We start from the raw sequence: 24787 nt of genomic DNA, 5'->3' as shown, positions 1-24787 counted from the left end.
AAAAATGAAAATAACAGAAAAATAATTTAAAAAAAGAAAAGTATACACTAAAAGGCTACTGGTACCTAACAGTGGCGATCTTTAGGTGATGAAATTACAAGTGATCCTTATTTTTTTAGACGCTTCTGCATCATTTGAATTGTTGCAGTGAGGATTATTCCATTTAGAGGGAGAGAAATGAGTGAGTCCATAACAATAGTGATTCTTACTCCGTGCAATAGACTGAATGTTTGTTCTCCCCACACACACACACAAAATTCCTTTGTTGAAATCATAACCCCCAATGTGATGGTATTTGGAGGTTGGGCTTTTAAGAGGTGATTAGGTGATGAGGGTGGAGCCCTCACGAATGGGATTAGTGCCCTTATAAAAGGGACCCCAAAGACTTTTCGTGCTGTCATCCATCCATGTAAGAATGCCATGAGAAGCCAGCCATCTGCAGCCCGGGAGAGGGCCCTCTCTGGAGCCCGACCATGCTGGCACCCTGATCTTGGAATTCCCAGCCTCCGGAATGGTGAGAAACGAACACCTGCTGTCCATGAGCCAGCCAGTCTATCGCACTTTGTTACAACAGCCTGAACTGCCTAAGACTCTCTGTGGTAATGGCAATGATGCTGAGTTAAATCTGATTCCAGAAAACACACTGAAGACAAAGAAGAAAGTCTGTGCAAAAGAACACCTCTTAGGTCAGGAGTTCAAGACCATCCTGGCCAACATGGCGAAACCCCGTCTCTAGTAAAAATACAAAAGTTAGCCGGGCGTGGTGGCACATGCCTGTAATCCCAGCTACTCAGGAGGCTGAGGCAGGAGAATCGCTTGAACCCGGGGAGGCAGAGGTTGCAGTGAGCCGAGATCACGTCATTGCATTCCAGCCTGGGCAACAGAGCGAAACTCCATCTCGGGGGTGAAAAAAAAGAACACCTCTTGCTTGCCAGGAGGAGAAGAGTCATGAAAATGACCCTTCTGCAAGAAGTGTCTTCTCTAAAGGTGGACTTATCAAAAGGTTCTGAGGTAGACATGAGGGGTGGCTGAGCATCTGAGAAGAACTGAGGCTGAATACAGATCCTGTCCTGCACCACACACCCAGAACAGGCACGGACAAAACTTCAATCCATTGCATGGAATAAGAATCGCTATTGTTATGGACTCACTCATTTCTCTCTCTCTCTAAATGGAATAATCCTCATTGCAACAATTCAAGCAATGCAGAAACGTCTAAAGAAAATAAAGATCATTTGTAATTTCATCACCTAAAGATAGCCGCTGTTAGGTACTAGTTGCATTTTAGGGTACACTTTTCAGCTTAAGATGGGGCTACGTCTCAATAAATCCATTGTAAATTGAAAATATTATAAGCATGCATGTGTATCATGCAACCAGAGGCAAAAACAGAGGCATTTTGGATAACGGGAGACCCTAATAGTGAAAGAAGTCAGATACCAGAGAACTAATGAAGAGTCGGGGAGAAAAGGGTGAATGAGGGACATGACTCTTCTTCAAATTACATCTCAATGCATAGTGTCTGCTCCACTTCGAGAGGCCCCTTGCAGGTGAGTTACCTGTGGAACCTGCAAGAGGTACCTGTATGATTCTAAGAATGGTGTGGACAAACAGGAACCCTCAGACGCTGCTGGTAGGAATGGAAAATGGTGCAGCCACACCCTGGAGGTTCCTCAAACAATTAAACATAGAGTTATCATAGGATCCCGCAATTCCACTTGTAGGAGCATACTCAAGAGCAATGCAAACACATGTCCACACAGAAACTTGTGCATGAAAGCTCACAGCAGCACTGTCCACAAAAGCCAACAGGTGGAAACAACAAACATGCCCAGCAGTGGATAAAGGAAACGTGGCATAGCCACACGAGGGCCTCCTATTTGGCAAAAGAAAAATGAAGTACCGATGTATGCTACAACATGAACTTTGAAAGCACTGTGCTAAAAGAAAGATACCAGACACAAAATAGACACACACACTATTCACATGAAAGTCTAGAATAGGAAGACTATAGAGACAGAAAGCAGATTAGTCCGTTAGTTGCTCAGGGCTTGATGAGGGGAGGGTGCAGAGGTCAGGGTGGTGATCACTAAAGGGCATGGGATTTCTTTTTCTTTTTGAAACCACAAAATGTTCTTTTTTTTGACAGAGTCTTACTCTGTCTCCCAGGCTGGAGTGCTGCGGCATGACCTCAGCTCACTGCAACCTCTGCCTCCCAGGTTCAAGTGATTCTCCTGCCTCAGCCTCCGAGTAGCTGGGATTACAGGTGCGTGCGATCATTTTTTTATTTTTAGTAGAGACAGGGTTTCACCATGTTGGCAAGGGTGATGATGAACTCCTGACCTCAGGTGATCCACCTGCCTTGGCCTCCCAAAGTGCTGGGATTACTGGTGTGAGCCACCACGCCCGGCCGAAGCCACAGAAGTGTTCTAAAGTAGACTGTGGTCTGGTTGCACAGATCTGTGAATGTGCCAACAAGCACTGGCTTGTATGCTTTGAATGTGTGGATTGTATGGTCTTGAATTCAATCTCAGTAAAGCTGTTTAAAAATACAAGATTCTAAGATTAACCCAGATCTGTGTGTGCAGGCTGTGCAGACATGGCAGCCAGCAAATTGCCAGCCCCATACTATGGGTGCACTGAGGTTTGGGCCAAGCCCTCCCCATATGAACACACATCACCGTTCACAGGATGTGCTTGTATTTGACTTTCTAACTTGATCTGACATTCTCCATCCTAAAAACAAAGCAATACAGATGGTCCCCAGCTTTGATGGTTCCACTTAGGATTTTTCAACTTTATGATGGGTTAATTGGGATATTAAATGTATTTTCATCTGACAATATTTTTGACTTATGATTATTTTATCAGGATGTAACCCTATCCTAAGCCAAAGAACATCTGTACTTAGATGCTCTGGCTATTCAGTTAAAATATAGTAATATCAAGCCAAAAACAAGAAAAAATAAAACAAACCAAAACACCCACCTCGATACTCTATGAAAACATCATGCTATGATCTGCTGTGGATTGTTCCAATATGTACATGAACTACCAACTGCAGAAACTGGCATCGTAAACCTATTTCTGGGAGGGTACGTGGACTGACCTCACAGCTGGCTGTGAAGGCAGCCAGCCTCGAAAGAGACTGCTTCCCTGAGCCCCCTACCCCGACCAGCAGGGCGTGGCCACGGTCCATGCGGATGATACGGTGCACCCGGGTTAAATGCTCCAGAGCATCGTCGAAGAGAACCAAGTTCATTTTGGTGTTGCTTTCATTATACTCTTCAAGAATTTCCTGCATTAAAAAAAAAAAAAGAATTCAAAACCCAGCATGGTGGGTTTTACAATCTACCCATCTGACAAAGGGCTAATATCCAGAATCTACAAAGAACTTAAACGAATTTACGAGAAAAAATCAAACAACCTCATCAAAAAGTGGGCGAAGGATATGAACAGACACTTCTCAAAAGAAGACATTTATGCAGCCAACAGACACACGAAAAAATGCTCATCATCACTGGCCATCAGAGAAATGCAAATCAAAACTACAATGAGATACCATCTCACACCACTTAGAATGGCAATCATTAAAAAGTCAGGAAACAACAGGTGCTGGAGAGGATGTGGAGAAATAGGAACACTTTTACCCAGTTGGTGAGACTGTAAACTAGTTCAACCATTGTGGAAGACAGTGTGGCGATTCCTCAAGGATCTAGAACTAGAAATAGTGTTTGACCCAGCCATCCCATTACTGGGCATATACCTAAAGGATTACAAATCATGCTGCTATAAAGACACATGCACACGTATGTTTATTGCGGCACTACTCACAATAGCAAAGACTTGGAACCAACCCAAATGCCCATCAATGATAGACTGGATTAAGAAAATGTGGCACATATACACCATGGAATACTATGCATCCATTAAAAAGGATGAGTTCATGTCCTTTGTAGGGACATGGATGAAGCTGGAAACCATCATTCTCAGCAAACTATTGCAAGGACAGAAAACCAAACACCACATGTTCTCACTCATAGGTGGGAATTGAACAATGAGAACACATGGACACAGGAAGGGGAACATCACACACCAGGGCCTGTTGTGGGGTGGGGGGACGGGGGAGGGATAGCATTAGGAGATACACCTAATGTAAATGACGAGTTAATGGGTGCACTACACCAACATGGCACATGTATACGTATGTAACAAACCTGCATGTTGTGCACATGTACCCTAGAATTTAAAGCATTAAAAAAAAAAAAAAAGAATTTAAAACCCAGCACGGTGGCTCATGCCTATAATCCCAGCACTTTGGGAGGCTGAGGAGGGAGGATCACTTGAGCCCAGGAGTTCGAGACCAACCTGGGCCACAGAGCAAGACTACGTCTCTACAAAAATAAAAACAAAAAAATCAGCTGGGCACGGTGATGTGTGCCCATAGTCCCGGCTACTCCGGAGGCTGAGGCAGGAAGATCACTTGAGCCCAGGAGGTTGAGGCTGCAGAGAGCCGTGATCGTACCACTGCACTGTGGCCTGGGTGACAGAAAGAGACCCTGTCTCAAAATAAATAAATAAATAAATAAATAAATAATGTCTTAAAGGATCACTGGATTTTAAGAGACAGACTCCCTCCTTTTGTCCAGAGGAGATTAAGAATGGAAGAGAGATTTTTCTGAACATCTATAGTAGTTAAAATAATTAAACTGTTTGGGTCTCCAGGACTAATCTAGCTTTCACAATCGAGATTTCCATCTGCTGGGCTTTGATTGGCCAGCAGCGACCCAAAGCCGGTAACAAGGCTCATCTCATGAATTTAAATGAAAATGAATATTAGGGAGTCAAACAAGTGGTTCCCAAACCTGGCTGTGCACCAGAATCCGGGGACCCTCCATGGGCCCAGCGCAGCAAATCTCACGGGGTGGCCCCAGGAGTCTAACAATTTCCTAACGTCACTCCCAAGCATGCTGGATGTGGGAACCACCGGACCAGACACAAGCCCATATTTCAAGCCCTCAGACAGAGCCCCAGGTGTTAGGCTCCCGGGCACCCGCGCGATGCTCAGCTCCCGCTTGGCCCATGCTCAGGAGAAAGTGAGCCCATGGACAGGGTGGGGCTCATCCCCACCTGGAACAGAGCCTTGGCCGCCTCGTAGTCCTGGATGTCTTCATAAATGCGTGGTTCTCCTTCGTGCAGAGCCATCTGGAAGTCTCCAAACAATATGGGATCCCTCATCACCACCTCCACGTCATCTTTAAAATGTTCCACAACCAAGCTGCCTATGTGCTGTTGTACCTTGAAACAGAAGCCCACTTAAGGACCCAAACTCAACAACAGTACACGGGCTGAAACTTGCTAGGAGCAGAGGATACGTACTATTATCTAAAATAATTTGCGTTCTATTTTTTTTCAGTTGCTGCAAGACGCTTAATAACCCACCCACCCTCCTTTGCCCCATTGACCTTTCGTGCCTATTTTTCCACAATTCGCATCCTAATATAAAAAACACTTTTGGCGCTTGTTTATTTTCCTGAGAAGAATTTCCTGAGAAGAAGCATTGGATGTACTGACCAGCTGCTTGTCTGTTTCACTGATCAGCCGGTCGTGGAAGACTCTCAGACACTCATTCCTCCAGACTCTCACCATCTGGGCCACCGTCTGGAATCTGCAGAATGGAAGGGACAAAAATCAGCCAGGAAGTCACCTGAAGGATACCAGGGCTGACGGCTGTGACATTCAGACAGATACACAGAGCGCAATAAAGGCCCAACATTTCGCCAGTCCTGCCCCCCTAGTCTCACGTTAATGAAATCTAACCAGAGAATCCAACAGAAGCTAAGAAAGTAATGTAAACCCCCTAAAGTCATCATCCGTAGCTTATCTTACTGTAGGAAAGAAAAAAAGAATGTTGTCTATAAATGACATCATCCCTACTTGTTGGAATACATGAATACATCATAAGTACCTGACATCATCCCTACTTGTTGGAATACATGAATTTAAAATCAGCATCAGGGTCACTGGTAACTTCTTTTTCTCTCTTTTTTCTTTTTTTAAGAGGTGGGGTCTCACTTTGTTACCCAGGCTGGTGCATTGGCACAATCATAGCTCACTGCCACCTCAAATTCCTGGGCTTAAGTGATCCTCCCACCTCAGCCTCCCAAGTGGCTGGGACTACAGGTACATACCACCACACTCAGCTGATTTTTTAAATTTTTTTGTAGAGATGGAGTCTCACTATGCTACCCATGCTGGTCTAAAACTCCTGGGCTCAAGTGATCCTCCTCCCTTGGCCTCCCAAAGTGCTGAGACTATAGGCATTAGCCACTGTGCCTGGCCGACAGCTCCTTTTTCTAAGAGCCAACTCAGTCTGGCCCCAATTCCAGAACTTTCCCTGCATTCTCGCAAAGAACCGTCACTCCACCTGAAACACCTGGAGCTGCCCTCTCCTGACCGCCCCTGACAGTCTATATGTTTCAAGGCACTCAAAAGCAGGATACATGGAAAATTCTCAATTCATTTTTCAGTATCTTCCGGATTCATAATATGAATCCACATAATTGGACTATGCTTGCAAATCCACATAGATTAAAGTAGACATTCATGTAAAGGTATAAGCCTAGTTTTAATCGGGAATTTCCCTATATCATGACTTAAATCCTTTCTGTCCTCTGCTTACTTCTCATAAAGACACACATCCTATAACCAACCGGCAACGACTGAGTTATGTGAGCAAAAGGCTCCATGCAGGCAAATTCCAACTTCAGAACTGAAAACGAGAAGTCAACAACACAGCCTGCCCAAGGGGTGTGATAGGCTTGTCCCCACTTCTGCTTCTCTTGGTTTTGCCTGTTTCAATGCAAAGGCTTACAAAGCATCAAGCCTTAAGCCAAGTGTTGGTCTCTCTTCTTCAACATAAGCAAAGACATTGGGTAATTAATTCATACAATGATTCATCAAATCCATTGATAAGCCCTCTGTCTTAAAAGAATAAGAAAACTATCATACCTGTGGGGCATATTTTAGTAAGATAAATCAAACTCACCGCTCCGGGTTAGTGAGGACAAGACCATTAAAAACCCGTGAGAGATCTCGAAGGTTGAAGATGTAATGGAACTTTGACGGAGTGGGAGGTAGGTCTTGCACAATATTTTTGTAAAGTGCTAGCGTGCAGAATGTCAGCTTGCCACTCACAGCCACAATGCTCTCATGAAACGTCTGAAAAATGCAAAGACACCCCCCCCCAACACACAAATGTCCTTCAGTAGATGAGTGAATAAACAAAATGTGGCAGAGCCGTACAATGGAATATTACTAAGCTATAGAAAGGAATGAAGTTGGCCAGTCACGGTGGCTCATGCCTGTAATCCCAGCACTTTGGGAGGCCAAGGTGGGCAGATCACCTGAGATCAGGAGTTCAAGACCAGCCTGACCAACATGGTGAAACCCCCATCTCTATTAAAATAAAACATAAACATTAGCTGGGCATGGTGGTGCGCACCTGTAATTCCTGCTACTCAGGAGGCTGAGGCAGGAGAATCGCCTGAACCCAGGAGGCGGAGGTTGCAGTGAACCGAGATCGCGCCATTGCACTCCAGCCTGGGTGACAGAGGGAGACTCCATCTCAAAACAAAATAAAACAAACCAGGAATGAAGCACTGACAGACACAAGCTCCAGCACGGATGACCCTTGAGAACATGATGAGGAGTGAAGCAAGCCAGGCACAGAAAGCCACGTGCTTTATGACTCTATTTATATGAAATACCCAACATGGAAAACTCCATGGAGACAGAAGGTAGAGTCACGGTTCCTGGGAATGAGAGGTGGGATGGGAGTAAGTGCTAATGTGTGTGGGTTTCCTTCCAGGGTGATGAAAATGTTCTGGGGTTAGACGGTGCTGATGGTTGCACAACGCTGTGAATGGACTAAATGCCACTGAATTGTATACTTTAAAATGGCTATAATAACGAATTTTGTGTTATGTGAATTTTTTTTGAGATGGGGTCTTGCTCTGTTTCCCAGACTGGAGTGCAGTGGCATGATCAGGGCTTACTGCAGCCTCGACCTCTTGGACTCAAGTGATCCTCCCACCTCAGCCTCCTTTGTAGCTGGGACTACAGGACACCACCATACCTGGCTAATGTTTCATATTTTTTGTAGAGACAGGGTTTCACCACATTGCCCAGGCTGGTCTTGAACTGCTGGGCTCAAGTGATCCGCTCTCCTCAGCCTCCCGAAGTGCTGGGATACAGGTGTGAGCCACCATGCCCAGCCATTATGTGAATTTTACTACTTATTTTTAATTTTTTTATTTTTTTATGTATTTTAGATTGAGACTCTGTTGCCCATGCTGGAGTGCAGTGGCATGATCTTGGCTCACTAAAGCCTTCACCTCCCAGGTTCAAGCAATTTTCCTGCCTCATCCTCCCAAGTAGCTGGGACTACAGGTGCCTGCCACCACACCCGGCTAATTTTTGTATTTTTAGTAGAGATGGGGTTTTGCTATGTTGACCAGGCTAGTCTTGAACTCCTGACCTCAAGTGATCCACCTGCCTCAACCTCCCAAAGTGCTGGGATTACAGGCGTGAGCCACTGCACCTGGCCTGATTTTTTTGTATTGCTCTAGATTTTCACATTAACTGTCACGTCAACATGATGTGAAACCAAAGACCCCAACCAGCCCTCGGTGGGAGTTTTATTTGACCAGCACGGACCTCACTGTTTTGAAAGCAAATGCCTTCAGGTAGGGCATGAACGGGCCAGGTGCTCATAGTTCCTACTGATCAGGCCTGGCCACTCCACACCTTTATCTTACCCACCTGGCCCCTGGAGCCTCCGAGCGTGCAGACTCCGCTTTAGCAGGGAAACGCCAGATCAGAAGATGGTTGTTTAAATGAATGGGTTCCATTTGGAGGAGCCAAGTAAATCATAATAATAACAGCAGTAACTAGTAACCAATGAGTAGCTGCTATGCACTAGGCAGTGTGCACTAGGCACCCTTTACACGCATTTCTCTCCTTTCATCCTCCCAAAACCCAGTGAGGTGGGGACCATCATGATCTCCCCGCTCCAAATGAGAATGAGGTTAGGAGAGTTCAAGGGACCTGCTCCCGGAGCAGAAGGGGACTGACTCCAGGGCCCCAGCCTGCTAGTTGATTCTTCGCTGTCACTCAATGTGGCATGAGCACCTCAGGGCCACATCAGGACTCCCACGGGCCCAAGGCACTTTTACCTCCATGGACCTCTTCCTCCATAAGAACACATTACAATTACATTTTATAATGGCATCGTATAAAGACGATTTTTTTCTTCTGATTTTGCAAGAAATTAAAACATTTTCATAGGCCCTTAAAAGTATTGAGGGCCCTAACCCTGCTGTGCCAAAATGGATAAGTCAGCCCTGTGTATGTTTCCCCCCAACACAAGGTCTTCCGGTTTAGACTTCTAGTTAAAATCAAGTTACCGAGGTATGGCCTTTCAGGATGGAGGAATAAATTAAATGCAGAGACTCCTCTGAAGGAAATGGCACATTGAAGACACTGAACAGCGAAATAAATCTTGGGTCAACTTCATTGCGGCCCCCTCCAGCCTTTCCCATTGCAGCAATAAAGCCAAGGTCTCGAATGCTTTTACAGTTCAGCTCCTTCCCACGGTCATATAAGTAGCCTTTTTCCAACAGCAGCCTCAGCAAGGCAATGGGCTGCTGCGTGCCGTATTCATCCACCTTGATTTTTTTTAAAAAGAAAAGAGAACAGTAGTATCGCAAAGTAGGAGTCAGAGAGGCGTTGGCTGACCATCCCAGCTCAAGCTCATTTTTCCCGTTACTCTCCAGGGCACCTCGGTTTCAGTTTCATGGGGCTTCTCAAAGGTTGCAACTGTATATATCCATTTGTGATTGTGTTTTTTGAAGTTTGTCTCCCTTACGATACTACAGCTTCATGAGGGAAGGAACTGCATAGGTGTTGACTACACAGCACCAGTCCCATAGGAAGAGCTGAATAAACATATGTTAATTCAATTAATGAATGGATGGATGGATGGACAGATGGACGAATGGACAAATTGATGGATGGGCAGATGGACAGACAGATGGACAGACAAGAATTCAACAATGCAGCCCCACCCAGGGGGTGTGATATGCCTGTCCACACATCGACACTTCTGCTTCTCTTGGTTTCATCTATTTCAACTCAGGGGCTTACAAAGCATCAAGCTTTAAGACAAGCATTTGTCCTTTCTTCATTTAACATAAGCAAAGACATTGGGTAATTAATTCATACATTGATAATGACAGACAGATTGGGCCATCCATTGAATGGACGGATGGATGGATGGATGGACAGATGGGTAGATGGATGGATGGATGGATGGGTGGATGGGTAGATGGATGGACAGGTGAATGAACAGATGGGTAGATGGATAAATGGATGGGTAGATGGATAAATGGACAGGTAGATGGAAAAACAGACAGATGGGCAAACAGAAGAATAGATGGATAGAGGAATAAATCTATGAATGAATGGACAGATGGATGGTTGGATGGGTGAACAGATAGGTAGGTAAATAGCAGATGGGTGGATGAAAAAAACAGACACATGGATGGATGAATGGAAGAACAGACTGATAGATGAATGAACATATGGATGGATGGATGGATGGATGGATGGATGGATGGATGGACGGACGGACTCTGGCTTTGCATACAGTCCTTCTGGAAATAGACTTTCAGAAAAAAATGGTTCAATGAAATAATATAAATTTAAATTCTAGTATGCCAAGAAAACTTTGTACTTCTCAGGCTCAGACCCCAGAAACATACTCATAATGCAGCTGAAGTTTCTCTTCCTTGAAGAGTCCAGCGGAATTCTTGGGAAGGGTCTGCCCTGATGCCTCCCATGTACACGGGGCCAACAACAGTATTATTATCTAAATAAGAGCTCCTTTGGAAACCACTTCCTCAAATACATGCTGAATTTAGTTCAAAGGCTGCTGGCTGCCTGCTTCCCTCCTCTAAGAAACTAAGGAACATGATCAGTCAGGGAAAGGTCCCTCTGTGTAAGAAGAGCATCCCAGGCACATTCTGCCTTAGGCTGGCTCCCCGCAGCCTGTACCCTGCAGACATTGCACAGAAGTAAAGATCAATGTTCTCATACTCACTTCTAACACACACACACACCCATGCAAACACAAGCACTGTCTTGACCCATCCCTCCACCTGCTTGAGCGTCTAACTACCCTTGGCATATTCATGTCATCCATGAACACCAGCAGGCGTTTTCCCATGGGTGGGCCGTAAGTATCTTTGGTTCGCTTTTCCACATTTGCTTCTAAATTTCTTTGGATATCCATGGACGTGGTGCGGGAGGAGAAGTTGACCATTAACACAATCTGAAGCAGAAAGAGATGATGTGAAAAGCCAGCCTTTTCCCCAGGGTAGCAGCAGTAAACATTTGCAAATAAGCTAGCAACTATTTTGCAAATCCATTGGCCTCTGAACTAACTTTTTAATAACCCAGTGTGAGACTGTGCTTCATTATTTTCTAAGTGCTAAAGTAAGAGTTCCTCTTTCCTTTCAGCAGATTGTATGAGTCAATAGTGAATTGTCGCATGTGAGCCTTGGGGACAATGTGGCATAGAAGAAAGTAGACTGAGGGTCTTGTTTCTGCACAGTTCTAGCAAGGCGACTTCCAAAAAGTCATTCAACCTTTCAGAGCCTCGTTTTTCTCACTTGTAAGACGATCGTAATGGCATCTCTTAGGACTACTTCATAGAGCTATTGCATCGTATGAGATGCAATATCCAACAGTATTTTCAATATGACAATATTCAAACATAAATCACTATCATGCTGGCTGTATCTAAATAGGTCAAAGACAGCATGAACAAGTGGTTCAGGCTTTGGGACTAACTGCCGGCAGGAAGGGTGAGGGAAGCCCCCTGGATGCTCATGCATGTGTCCTCAGGCCCTCCTGCCATGCTTAGGCTGGCGAGAGCTCCTTGATTAGTGGTTCTCACACTTAACTAATTATGCATCAGCTCCACCTGCAGGGTTTGTGCCGCACACCTTGCTGGACTCCATTCCCCAGAGTTTCCAATTTGGTAGATCAGGGTGTTTTTGTTTTGCTATTTTTAGGAGACAGGGTCTTGCTCTGTTGCCCAGGTTGGAGTGCAGTGGTGCACAATCATAGCTCACTGCAGCCTTGAATTACCAGCCTCAAGTGACCCTTCTTCCTCAGTCTCTTGAGTAGCTGGGACTACCAGGCACAAACCACCATTCCTGGTGGTCTAGGGTATTTTTTTAACAAGTTTCCAGTGATGCCAAGGCTGCCGGTCTGGGGACCACACTTTCAGAACGAACCTCTGCCTTCCATAACTCTCTCCATGTAGGGCACCCAAAGTGCAGGTGCACACGAGCTGAACGTGTTGAAGCTGAATGTGTACCTTGCTAAAGCCACTGTGTTCAGGTGTACCTGGCTGGGCTGATGAGCACCAGCTGCAGAGTCCTGGGGTAGGGGTGTTGTGAAGGAGGCTCCCAAATGCGGCTTCCTAGTGCCTGACTCCACAAACCTGCAGGTCCCTCTGGCTGTAAACACTGCCATGCTCCCTGTGCACATCTCCATGTTTATCCCCCCACTGCCTGCAAATCCCTACAGAACAGATCTTGACAGCTTGTTCACTATCACTTGTCCTGTGCACCCTGCGAACTCTATGCCAGGTACATATCCGACCCCTGACACATTGGACACATAGCTGGCTGGAGGAAGGAAAGGAAACACTTGCAAAGTTTTAGAAACCCAAAAATGATGGTTAATAATGTGACAGCCAGCCTCCAAGAGGGCCCCAGATCATCCTCGCCTCCAGGTGTCCACGCCCTGGTGCAGGTCCCTCCCACACTATATCAGGGTGTACAGGGTGGCTTCTATCTCACCCATAGATTAGGGCAGAAGGGAGGGTATGTGACTTCCAAGGCCAGGTCATAAAAGACATCATAGCATCTGCTTTGCCATCTATCTTAAGCACTCACTCTACCATGTTGAGCACACCCAAGCCATCCATGGAGAGAGCCACATGGTGAGGAACTGAGGCCTCCAGCCTCCAGCCATGTGAAACGTCATCTCAGATGAGGATCCTCCAGCTCTACCCAGGCCTCCAGGTATCTACAGCCCTGGCCAACAGCTTGACTGCAATCCCATGAGAGCCTGAGCTAGAAGCTCCCAGGTAAGTCACTCCCACATTCTCGATCCACGGAAACTGTGAGATCACAGTGCTTGTGGTATGAAGCTGCTATGCACTGGAATAATTTGTTACACAGCAATAGATAATTCATATGAATAATGACTTACGTTAGTTTCTTCACTCAGATTTTTGAGGAAATTCTGGGTAGTGGCTGTCTTAGAAGTGCCAGATTCACCAACAAAAATAACAGGTTGCTTAATTTTAACCATTTGTTCCAATATCCAGGTAGTCCGAGTGGTATCCACTGTGTGAACTAAAGTAGACATTAGGAACAGGGGCATCTCAGCAACTCCAATAGGGTGAGCACTGGGGGCAACATGGAGTTGTCCTAGAACCCCACAAATCCCATAAAAAACAGGAGCAAAGGACAAGACATGACCTCAGAAACATTCACCCATTTAAGTGTATAATTTATTGACTTTGGCACAGTTCTACAGCAGCGCGGTCATCACCACAGTCCAGGGTTAGAACACCCAAGCCGTTTTTCAGATGCAATTCTGACTTATGCCCAGGATATTAAAAACTCAGCTTGTTTGTTGCTGACACCACTCAGACCCCTGCAGGATTTAACTTCCTGAGCAACACCTTCCTCCGAAGAGACAGTGAAACCACAGCATCGGGTCTGGCTCCCTCCTGCACTGGCAGGTTTCAATCCTGATGGGCTCCCGAGAAAACAGGGATGTCTCACTCCGTAAGCTCAATGGACCAAAGTCAGACACATGCTTTGTGAAATTATTCAGCCCATATTTTACCTGAATAGCCAGCCCATATTTTATCTGAATAGCCAGAGGGGTGCATTCTAAGTGTGGTTCAGTAGGCAAACGCCCATGGCACACAGCTTTTCAAGCCAGCGCCCTTTATAAAACACTGCCTCATTTGTTGCTGTCTAGTCCCCACCCAGCCAGCTCTGTGGACTGAAGAGAGCCCAGGGAAAGGCCAGGGGAGGCGAAACGGCATCTCATCTGCCTGTGGGGATCGGCCTGCTGGGGAAAGAGCTGAGAGGCAGAGCCACGGAAGATGCTCAGAGCCAGCAGCTGACAAAAATACCAAAGCGGCCACCCTCCATGCCCAGGAGGGCCCACAGCTCACCCTCTTCAATTCTTCTCTACCAGCTCTCTGCGTGGGACTTAGAGTACCAGAGAAGCCATGGGATCTTCTTTGCCTCCTCCTAGAGCGAGTATCACACACTCCTAAACCCAGGAACAAGGATTTGACTCTGACTTACCCAGGATGTTGATGAATTTCCTCTCGGGGGCATGAATATACTCTGGAACTAATTTACTCCATGGGACCCATTGATTCCGTTTGCTATCAAAATGAAAGTCATACAAGGTTGGAAGTTGACCTGCAGGAAATAATGGTTGATTTCACTTGAATCATAAACACGGAAATACAAAAGCAGTTCTGGCACATGCTTGAAATGAACTAATGTTGCTTGTACTGCACGGAGGCCATAGTGAGTACTTCAATGCTGCTCCTTCACTGGACAGATACCGAGTACCTTGAACTAATGCTACTCATCACTGGACAGATGCCAAGTATTTGGAGCTTATGCTTCTTGTTCACGGGACAGTCACTAATGTGACTTGTGCACCTGTCAGGCACTTTCTGAGTATTTTCAACTAATGCTTCCCATTCACTGGACATACACTTCCCTGGGAATACAACAGTGAAGCAGAGAGCCCTGGTCCCTACCCTTGCAGTTGTTGGAGGGCCAGGTGGGGGACAGATACAGGCAAGAAGTGGCCATTTCAGTGTGGAGCCATAAGTGCTGCAGCAGGAGCGGGGCAGGAACAACGGACAATGCGGGAAGGCAGCAACCCAGGCGGGGCAGGGGAGAGATGGAAGCTGCAGGTGCCCGGATAATCACCATCGCCTCCACCCAGGCCATGCAAGGCTTTACTTGAGCATGTCTAAGAGCTGACAGGATGGTAGAGAGGCGGAGACTGAACATGAGAGAGAGAGAGAGACTCAGATGGAGCGAGGAGCCTGAGAAGGAGGAAGGGGCTGGGTTGGCCTTGGCTGGGGTGCAGTGGGGGTGTCCTCTTCCACTGTAAAAGGAGAAAGTCAGAGACAGGAGCTGCGGGCTTTTCAGCTGGAAGGAGAGATTCCTATCAGACAGCTTCCGTTGTTCCTGTTGAAGCAGGGAGAAAGATCAGCTGCGGAGAGCGCGGAGAGGGTAGGGTGGATATTCGGGGAAAAGGCCCAATGCTTCTTTGGAGCCAGGAGTGAGTGTGCCAGCTGGGGACTGGGATTTATGGAGACATCTGTCTTTGTGGCTGCATGGTCTTCTCCCTGTCAGCCCTTAGACAGGTAGAGAAGACAGACTTGGAGTTTTCTCGGAGGGATTCAGCAGAACTATTAGGCAAGGCATGCGGGGGTCTCAGGCAAGAGTGGCTGAAGTGAAGGCCACCAGCCAAGGAAGTGAGGATGCAGGGAAGGGGCAAGTATGGGTGCTCGAGGAGACAGCAGACACTGGGGCGACACAGTGTCCATCCCCATGAGGCCAAACAGAAACACATGTGGCCCGAGTCTCAGAGGCAGAGTAGGTGGAGAGCAGGATTTGTGATGCAGACATGACAGTGCCAGAGGTCACCGTCGAGCGTATGCTCGAGGGCCTACAGGGCTGAAGCTGTGAGCAGGTGTCTGGAAATGGGATGCCCACAGGGCCATTCAGGCCCCCAAGATGAGGGCAAATGAGGGAGACAAGCCAGGGAAGCAGGCCAACATTGTCTCCGAGTGAGGGAATTGCAGATGGCAGCAACGCACAGCCAGCGTGGCTGGCGGAGCTGAAAAGCACTCCCCAAAGGGAGACTTCAGTTCTGGAAAAGTGCACTCAGACTCCCACTGAATAAAGCAGGGACTTGAAAAACATCTTTGATTTGCTCCATGACTGTCCATTAGAAAGACTGGGGGTCATTTCATTTTAAACTTTAAAAAGACCACCAGGTAAGGAGTATAAAATACAACTTCAGAAGCCATCTATATTCCAAGCCGTGCTGGAATAGCAATAAGAGATGGACAAAGAAGGGTCCTACCATTGCATATAGACCTTGGAGAATGCATCTTTTTCATCATGTATGATTCATTGAAGATGCACATTTTTGTGCAAAAACATAAAATGTTAATTGTATGATTTCCTATGAACGATTTACAAATCCACACTTGATTGTCTACTGTGCAAATACTCAGGAATACAGCAGATGAATGATATGGTGAAAATGGAGATAGATGGTTAAAAATAAAAATTAAAAAGACAGATAGGGAAGCCCACAGGAGAAGAAACTCAAAGTCATGCAGAATGTGAAAAGTTTAAAGAGCAAAGGAAGCAAGTGCCTAAGCTGAGGCAAGAGAAGTTGACTCTCATCCAGAAAGACCACCCAGAGGGCCTGGGCTTCTGTCACAGCAGTCAATGCATGTGAACTGCTCCTGGGTGTTCCGCCATGTGCTCTGACCATTGCATGTTTCTCTAAAGAAGCAAACAATCTGGAAAACTCATACAGACAGAAAGATGGAAAAGCTCGTTCACTTCCTCTAGAAATTTAACCAAAGGCACTCAGAGCAGAGAAACAGGCGACACTCGGTTCCCACCTGGCAGTTCCCCAGGGTTGGCCCAAACTCCTTCTGTGTCAACAGTAGACAAAGAAGCAAGGCGTTTGATATATTCGTCAAATTTCATCCTTCCATCCTCAAGCAGGGAGGCTCCCAGAGAGCAGTACAAAGCCTCCAGGAAGTAGCACTCCAGCAGGTCAAGGTCTTCTATTTCTCCTTCTAGCAACGCATCCAACATCTTGGCTAACTGGGTTACCTGGTTCACAGGAAAATATCTGGTTCAGCCCACATAGTCCACCCCCCCAGAGTCCATTCCAGTCATAAATCCTGGGATCCCAGGTCCCAGAGCGATGGGAGCATAAGACCCAACATGTTGGTTCAGACAGATGGAACCCAGTATCTTGACTTGCACAAAAGCAAGCATGGCGCCCGCCTTGGCACTGACCAACAATGCTACTGTTCACCCTGTCTGGCACCTTCACTCCCTTTAAAACCCTACCGTGAGCTTGTCTTTAGGAAAGAATTTCTTTTTGCTAACAGCAGGGATCATTTCTTACCATATTGAGGTCTGTCTGAGGAACTATTGTCTTCAGCTTTTCTGCTTGTCTTCCATCCACAATCCCTTCCACTATCACATCCATGAGATAGGGCACATATTTCTCAAAGAGACTATTCAAATTGTATTGCTCCACCTATAAAAAAGCAGCATTCCAAAGCATTTCAAGGGTTTGTTTATTTAAATGGAAGTTAGTGGAAAGCTTTTCTTGCCCAAAGAGGGTTGAGCAACATCTTCTGATGAATGATACATTTGGCAGGTGAGGAAATCCTGATAATAGTGCCCTATATTTGCAGAGAGATTTGTCCTCTGCAATATGCTTTCATCTCATCATGAGGTATTTCATTTCGCTGCCACAGAGTCTACCATGCCCTTGGGGAAGAAAAAGGGAAGATAACAGGTCCCATTTGACAGGAAAGAGGCTGATCATCTTAGAGTTGAAGTGACCACAGTCATCCAGAAAAGACTGTAAAGCAGTGAAGGCCCCCTCCCTATCAAAGCACCAATCACCACCAGGGATTGCAAGGGTCCTGAGACAGCTGTCTCCCACAGGACAGTGCCTCAGATGGTTCTGTCATGCTTCCTTTGTTCTTCCTTTGTTCTGCTCTTTTCTGGCATAATTATGTCCTGGTTTCCATTCACCTCCAACCTAGTAGCCCTCCTAGAGACACACCCAGAACACCTGTGTTCCTTTGAGAAGGTGGTCGTAGCATCCTAGGTGTGGTTGAGCCACAACCCGCACGTGACTGTCACATCCATCTCTGCACTTTTCACAGAAGCCTTTTGTTAAGACAACACACACTCTGGCCTGTCATCTGTTCTGTAAATAAAGGTTTATTGGTACACAGCCATGCCCATTTGTATACAAATTTCTGGCTGTTTTCATGCCACAACAGCAGAGTTGAGTAGCTATGAAAGAAATCATATTGCCCACACAAAGCCTCAGATATTTACTATCTACCCCTCTACAGAAAAAGTTTGTCAACCTCTGGTCTAGACCAACCAATCCAATCATTACCTATCCCACTGGCTATAAACTATCTGAAATTAAATAAGTGTGTCTGCCATGTTTTCACTTAATTTGTGCTCAGGGACATGGGCAGGTCAAGGACAAGGTCATCGCCTTCGACTACAAACATCCCTCTGGACTATGTTATCCAACTAGCCATCAATACTAATAACTTTAAGTTCATTTTAGAAAAAAATTTCACCTTGTTTGGTATTTGATTAACCCATTTTTTCCAGTATGGTCGATATTTCAAGTTTTTAGGATCCACATAAACCATTCCACATCGAGAGACAGTTGCAGGGGAGGCATACTGTAAATCTCCAACCTGGATAAATAAAGAAAATCAATCATGGCTATAGCTATACACAAGATAAACTAGATGTTTAAGGACCTTCTCTTATGGAAAGTTTTTACAACTGCATGAAATCCAAATAATACCAAAATCAACACAGCTTTCATGAGGTTTTTAACTGAACACCTGGGATTTTGATGAGAAGATTACACACTTCTGATGTAACATCTTTTTGGTTTTTCTATTATAAAATTAATGTGAAAATTAATACGTTGTAGAATATCTGACAAAAAATAGAAAAATATAAAGAAGAAAGTAAGTTATCCAAATCCCATCACCCAGAAACAAATGTTGTTTTGGAGTGTTTTCCAGTCAATCTTTTTTCTTTATTATTTTTTTAACATAGTTGAGATCAGGCAGTATAAAACTTCGTAAGTACGCAGCTAAACCAGATATATTAACAAACCTAGCTCTCTCTACAAAAAAAAATAGTTCAGTCAGCTAATCAGATAATAACATGTACAAATATTCCATGCACTGACAAATTTTACAGTTAGAAATGGCATTAATACTAAGCTAGAGTGAAAGCAAGTCCCAGGGCCACACCTATGAAACAAGTAGTCCATATCCTAAGAGACAGAGGGCTTTGGAGAATAGCCTCCAGGAAATAAAGGGGCTCGACAGAATACTTGATATGATAGAAAGTTTAAAAAAAATGAGGTTAAAATAAAGGCAAATAGTGTGAGGGAAAAAAAGGAAGGCAACTACAAACTCCAGACAAAGGAAATGGCTCTAAAAGAAAGTAAATGTAATCGTAGTATATTAGTTGGTTCTTCAGTAAATATTTCTATCTTCATTATAATGTAAACATTATCTACTGTTAACCAACTTAGCAATATACTATTCTGACGTTAGTGGTACAAGAGATGAATTCTCACTTTTGTAGCAGTCAGTCAACAGATAATGTATAAACTATAAAATGTATAAAGGAAGAATATCATGCTAACCCTGTTACTTATAGACACTAGGGTAATCATCAGACGAAACAATTCATAAAAAGTAAAAGTAGTCACTTCTGGGATAAAGAGGGATGAGAGGAGTAAAGAACAAAGAGTTGTATTCATTATAAACCCTTATGCATTGTTTGTTTTTAAATAATCATCTACATTTACTACTACTTTAACAAACATTTGCATTTTTAATTACAAGAAAGACTTATGTTCAAATTTACTTTTAATCACTACTTGCCTCAAAGAGCAGGGCACAGTGTGCTTGGAGCCGGATGCGTTCCCCGTTGGCCAATGTCAACAACCTGTTGTCATCCATCACAGAATTCATGTTTTCCACCCATAGAGCATCCACATCACCATCAAATAAAATATACCTGCAGCAACCAAAGAAAGGAGAGCCATGCATCCTAGAGAGCTTCCAATTATGGAACTTGGTATAACCTGCCCATTCATGTTGAATGTCTTTTTCCCAGGGTTTTCTAGCCAGGATCTGAGACAGAGCACCCTAGTTGGCCCAGAGGTTTGACTGAAATGGTACATAAAAAACTGTTTGAGCCTGTAATCCCAGCACTTTGGGAGGCCGAGGTGGGCGGATCGCGAGGTCAGGAGTTCGAGACCAGTCTGGCCAACATAGTGAAACCCCGTCTCTACTAAAAATACAAAAAATTAGCCAGGCATAGTGGTGTGTGCCTGTAATCCCAGCTACTCAGGAGGCTGAGGCAGGAGAATCGCATGAACCCAGGAGGCACAGGTTGCAGTGAGCCAACATAGCACTATTGCACTCCCACCCAGGCAACAGTGCAAGACTCCGTCTCAAAAAAAAAAAAAAAAAAAGAAAAGAAAAGAAAGTTTGAGTTATTTGCCAATATTTAAGAATGAGGGAACTTCACACAAAAATCTGAATTTCTCACTTCTTGGGCAAGCTGGAAGTTCTGAGCACGCAGACCTGGATTCCTTCGTGGGAACAATCAGCTGATGCTGAGTAGTGGCTGCCCATGAAGACAGAAAGTGTCATAGTCCCTGCCCCTGCCACAACTCCTACCTCATTCTTCTCTTACATCTGAGGCTGAGTATCAACTGCTATTTATCACTGGTTTTAACCCCTGGTTTCCTGTGGTACAGTCAAGAATAAAGAAAGTATTTTGGATATCCATGTGTAGTGGGTCGAATGGTACCCACCCCCCACCAAAAGATGTGTTCACCCAGAAGCTGTGACTGTGACCTTGTTTGGAGAAAGGCCTTTGCAAACGCAATTAAGGATCTCAAGATGTGACCATTCTGGATTATACAGATGAGTCCTAATCTAATGACAAATGTCCTTATAAGAGAAAAGCAGGAGGAGACATAAGACACACAGAGGGGAAGGCCAAGAAAGAGGCAAAGTTTGAAACGATGTGGCCACAAGCCAAGGAACACCTGGAACCACCAGAAGCAGAAGAGGTGAGGATTTGCCCTAGAGCCTTCGGAGGGAGTGCAGTCCTGCTCACACCTCTTTTTAGACTTTTGGCCTCCAGAACTATGAGATAATAAATCTCTGTTGTTTCAAGCCACCCAGTTATTTGTTATGGCAGCCCTAGGAAACTAACACCACCATATAATTTGCTCCACTTCACTCATTTGTGCTACCTGCTGGGTCCCTGGGAGCATCTGAGTTCACAAGCCCTGGTTTACACACCATGTGTCCTGGCAGCACGTCTACGTCCAAGGCCTCAGGTATTCAAGCTTCAGGATGGTTCCATTTTGTGGCTATAATGGGTGACATCTCATGCAGCAAAGCCCATCTCCACAGGACAGACGCTATTCTACTGTGCTGAAATGGTGGTTTGATAGTGCCTCCATTTAACTCACTGATATAAGCAGTTAGATCTTTTTTTTCAGGATTAACATTTTGGTTTATTTCCTGCCCGTATTTTTTTCTTTTTAGCTTTTTATTTTTAAATAATTTCAAACTTACAGAGTTATGAGAATAAAACAGTATGAAGAACTCCCATATGCCTTTCAGTCAGATTCCCCAATTGTTACGTTTTTTTGCCACATTCGCACTCTCTCTTATTCTCTCTCTCTGAATCATTTGAGAGTCAATTGCAGATAAAATGCCCCCTTCCCCTAAATACTTAAGCAAGTATTTCCTAAGAATAAGCACCTTCTCTTACACAACCACAGCAGAATTATCAAACTCAGGAAATGTAATATTGATACAATACTATTATCTAATGTATAGTCCACATTCAAATTTCACCAGTTGTCCCTATAGAAAGTCTCCATTTATATTCACTATAAAAGGACTCAACGGCCAGGCATGGTGGCTCACACCTGTAATCTCAGCACTGTAGTTGGCTGAGGCAGGAGGATTCCTTGGGCCCAGGAGTTCAAGACAAGCCTGGGCAGTACAGGGAGACTCTGTCTCTACAAAAAAAAGCAAAAATTAGCTGGGCATGGTGACATGCACCTGCAGTCCCAGCCACCTGGAAGGCTGAGGTGGGAGGATTGCTTGAGCCCAGGAGTTTGAGGCTGCAGTGAGCCGTGATCATGTCACTGCACTTAGCCTGGGCAACAGAGCATGACCCCTCTCAAAAAAAAGAAAAGAAGAAAGAAGAACAAGAAGAGGAAGAGGAGGAGGAGAAGAAGAAGAAGAAGGAGAGGGAGGAGGAGGAGGGGGAGGAGGAGGAGGAGGAGGATGACCAGATTCAAGTAACCATCAACAGATGCTCCAAACCATTGGGTGAATGGGTGAAGGTTGGATGAGAAATGGGATATTTACTTAGTCATAAGTTATCTCCCTGCAGTTGCATATCAACTGCAAAGAGGAAAATGGCACCTTAACCCAATAATCAAGATTAACACCACCCATAATAGGGCAACCAACACCATGTGCCCGTGATGAGATGCGGAGAAGGACACAGCATCACTCCTGCAGCCTTCCTGTCAAACAGCCATGGCCTGAATCTAATTATGAAGAAGCAGCGGACAAACCCAAACTGAGACCATTCTCTAAAACGGTTGGCCTGGAATCCTCCAGAACAAGAAGGTCATAAAAGATAAAGAAATCCTGACGAACTGCTCAAAATTAAAGAATGCCAAAAACAAGACAACGGAATTCAGTGTGGAATCCTGGGTTCATCCAGAATCAGGGGAAAAGTGCTAAGAAGCTGTTTTAAAAGCCATGAGTTGGGACTTTGGACTCTGGTTATTTAAGGATTTTATTTATTATTAATGGGATTTGATTAGAACATAAAATCAGAACCATTCCTGAGTTTAGCAAAGAGATATTATAGGACCAACTAAAAGCTTTTTACCTTACACACCCTCAGAGCATTTCTGTACTTGGCCTCACTTGGCCTTTGCCATGGCATGTGGTGATGTCATCAGGGCACCATCAGCCACGTCTACAGATGGAAAGCCGTGGCTCAGGAGGGCATTCCTGCACTTTCCATGGCACTTTGCTACCTTTCCTTGACTTACCTTGCCATAGAACGTGGTGATCAGGCAGCTTGATGGCGGCTGTGTTTGAGAACTTAGAGTCACACAGATCAGGGCCAAATCCCTGGCCTTGGGCCACATTTCTGACCTTTTCTAGGCCTCAGTTTCCTCTGTGGTAAGCTGGGAACAATCCTGGTACATACCACATTGCATCACTAAGACGACTGAGGTCACACATGAAAAGCAGTAAGATTGGACTGCGCACTTCCGAAGCACAGCCTCCAAGACTGGACTCTAAGTCTGTTGAAATCCAAGCATGAAGCTACAATGTATAGTCCTGCCACTGTTTTTAATGTTGAGCTAATTAACATTAACTAACCCAGGCTCTTTCCTACCTACAAAGATACTCACTTTCGCTCCTTCTTGTCTGTTGGCTTGTTGATTTCCCTGAAGATGTTTGACAACACCCCATCTGTCCAGTCTCGGGTGGTTGGATCCAGGATGCCGTAGAGTTCTATGACACTCACGGCTTTGGGGTTCAGGATGTATAACTTTGTCATCAGCCCAAGCCTAAATCAAGAGAGGCTTTAGCCATGGTTCAAGAAAACTAAATGCATGAGGAAAACAGTCTGGGTTCCCTCTATGAGGAATTAGATGTTTTGACTTCAATCCAAAATTTAAAATGCAGCCCGTGCAAACTCTTCACTGGGCTTCCCTTCACTGTTAGTGCTTTCTTCTAAATATAAAGCAACCACATTTCACCAAAAATGTGGCCACAGCACAAATGAAGTCGGAACTAGAAGCACAGCGTTGCCTCTGGAGGGCACCAAGAAGCTAACTTTCATGTATATTTCATATTTATGCATATTACATATTCATATATATGACATTTAAGTAAATATCTCAGAATTAAGGGCGAATAGGAGACCACACTCAGTCACCCAGGATAATAACAAGGCTTTGAACTACTAATGTTCAATCCTCCTTATCTACAGAACAACAGCTGCTCTGTTGACTTCATGAATCAAGCAGACAGGGCATTTCTCACCACAGTGCCTGTAAATCCCTGCAGCACTAACTATAGGATTAATTCATCTACAGAGAACAAAACTTCACACACTCCACAGTTCACAACCAACGAATCAGTAAATTATAATAATGTACATGCTATATTACACATACACACACGTGTGTGATAGTTCTATAAACTATCTAACAATGAATGAATTAAAGAATGAAATGCAGATGGCCACGGCATAGCCCACTTAGAGTCAGTAAGCCACTGTCGACTGGTTTTCTCATATGAAACATATGAAGAAATAATGGGAACAAATGACAGACACTTACTCTTTAGATTTTATAGACTGCCTAGAAATGTTTAAGTCACAGAAACTTTGGCTTGATTTAGATTTTTGCCGGGCTATCAGCATCCACGGAGGTCTTTCTGGAATCTAGTTATTGCTTAGAAGAGAAGTGAGGAGTCAGGAATCCACTTTCAGTAGAAGGCTTTCAATTCACTGCAGGCTTTTATGACATACTCTCCTTTTTTTTTTTTTTTTTTTTTTTTTTTTTTTAGAGAGAAGGTCTCACTCTGTTGCCCAGGCTGGTGTGCAGTGGCACAATCCTAGCCCACTGCAGCCTCAAATTCTTGGGCTCAAGCAATCCTCCCTCCTTAGCCTCCTGAGTAGCTGTACTACAGGTGCACGTC

At 44.8% G+C, this 24787-nt stretch overlaps 1 protein-coding gene across 1 annotated transcript in view; it reads right to left on the bottom strand.

Moving 5' to 3' along the window:
• Window positions 1-24787, bottom strand: part of DNAH10 (dynein axonemal heavy chain 10) — a 174117-nt gene that overhangs the window by 50402 nt on the left and 98928 nt on the right. Inside the window, exons 39-51 of the mRNA XM_054663807.2 lie at window positions 23491-23649; window positions 19898-20033; window positions 18560-18682; window positions 17350-17484; window positions 16832-17048; window positions 14466-14585; window positions 13348-13493; window positions 11240-11392; window positions 9468-9728; window positions 7049-7221; window positions 5575-5668; window positions 5131-5298; window positions 3110-3298 (exon numbers count right to left, since the gene is read on the bottom strand). Of these exons, the coding sequence (XP_054519782.2) occupies window positions 3110-3298; window positions 5131-5298; window positions 5575-5668; window positions 7049-7221; window positions 9468-9728; window positions 11240-11392; window positions 13348-13493; window positions 14466-14585; window positions 16832-17048; window positions 17350-17484; window positions 18560-18682; window positions 19898-20033; window positions 23491-23649 (2074 nt within the window). The remainder of the gene's footprint in view (window positions 1-3109; window positions 3299-5130; window positions 5299-5574; window positions 5669-7048; window positions 7222-9467; window positions 9729-11239; window positions 11393-13347; window positions 13494-14465; window positions 14586-16831; window positions 17049-17349; window positions 17485-18559; window positions 18683-19897; window positions 20034-23490; window positions 23650-24787) is intronic.

The sequence above is a fragment of the Pan troglodytes genome, chromosome 10, assembly GCF_028858775.2.
Source record: "Pan troglodytes isolate AG18354 chromosome 10, NHGRI_mPanTro3-v2.0_pri, whole genome shotgun sequence".
NCBI classification, from domain to species: domain Eukaryota; kingdom Metazoa; phylum Chordata; class Mammalia; order Primates; family Hominidae; genus Pan; species Pan troglodytes.
This window is presented reverse-complemented; position numbering and strand designations above follow the sequence as displayed.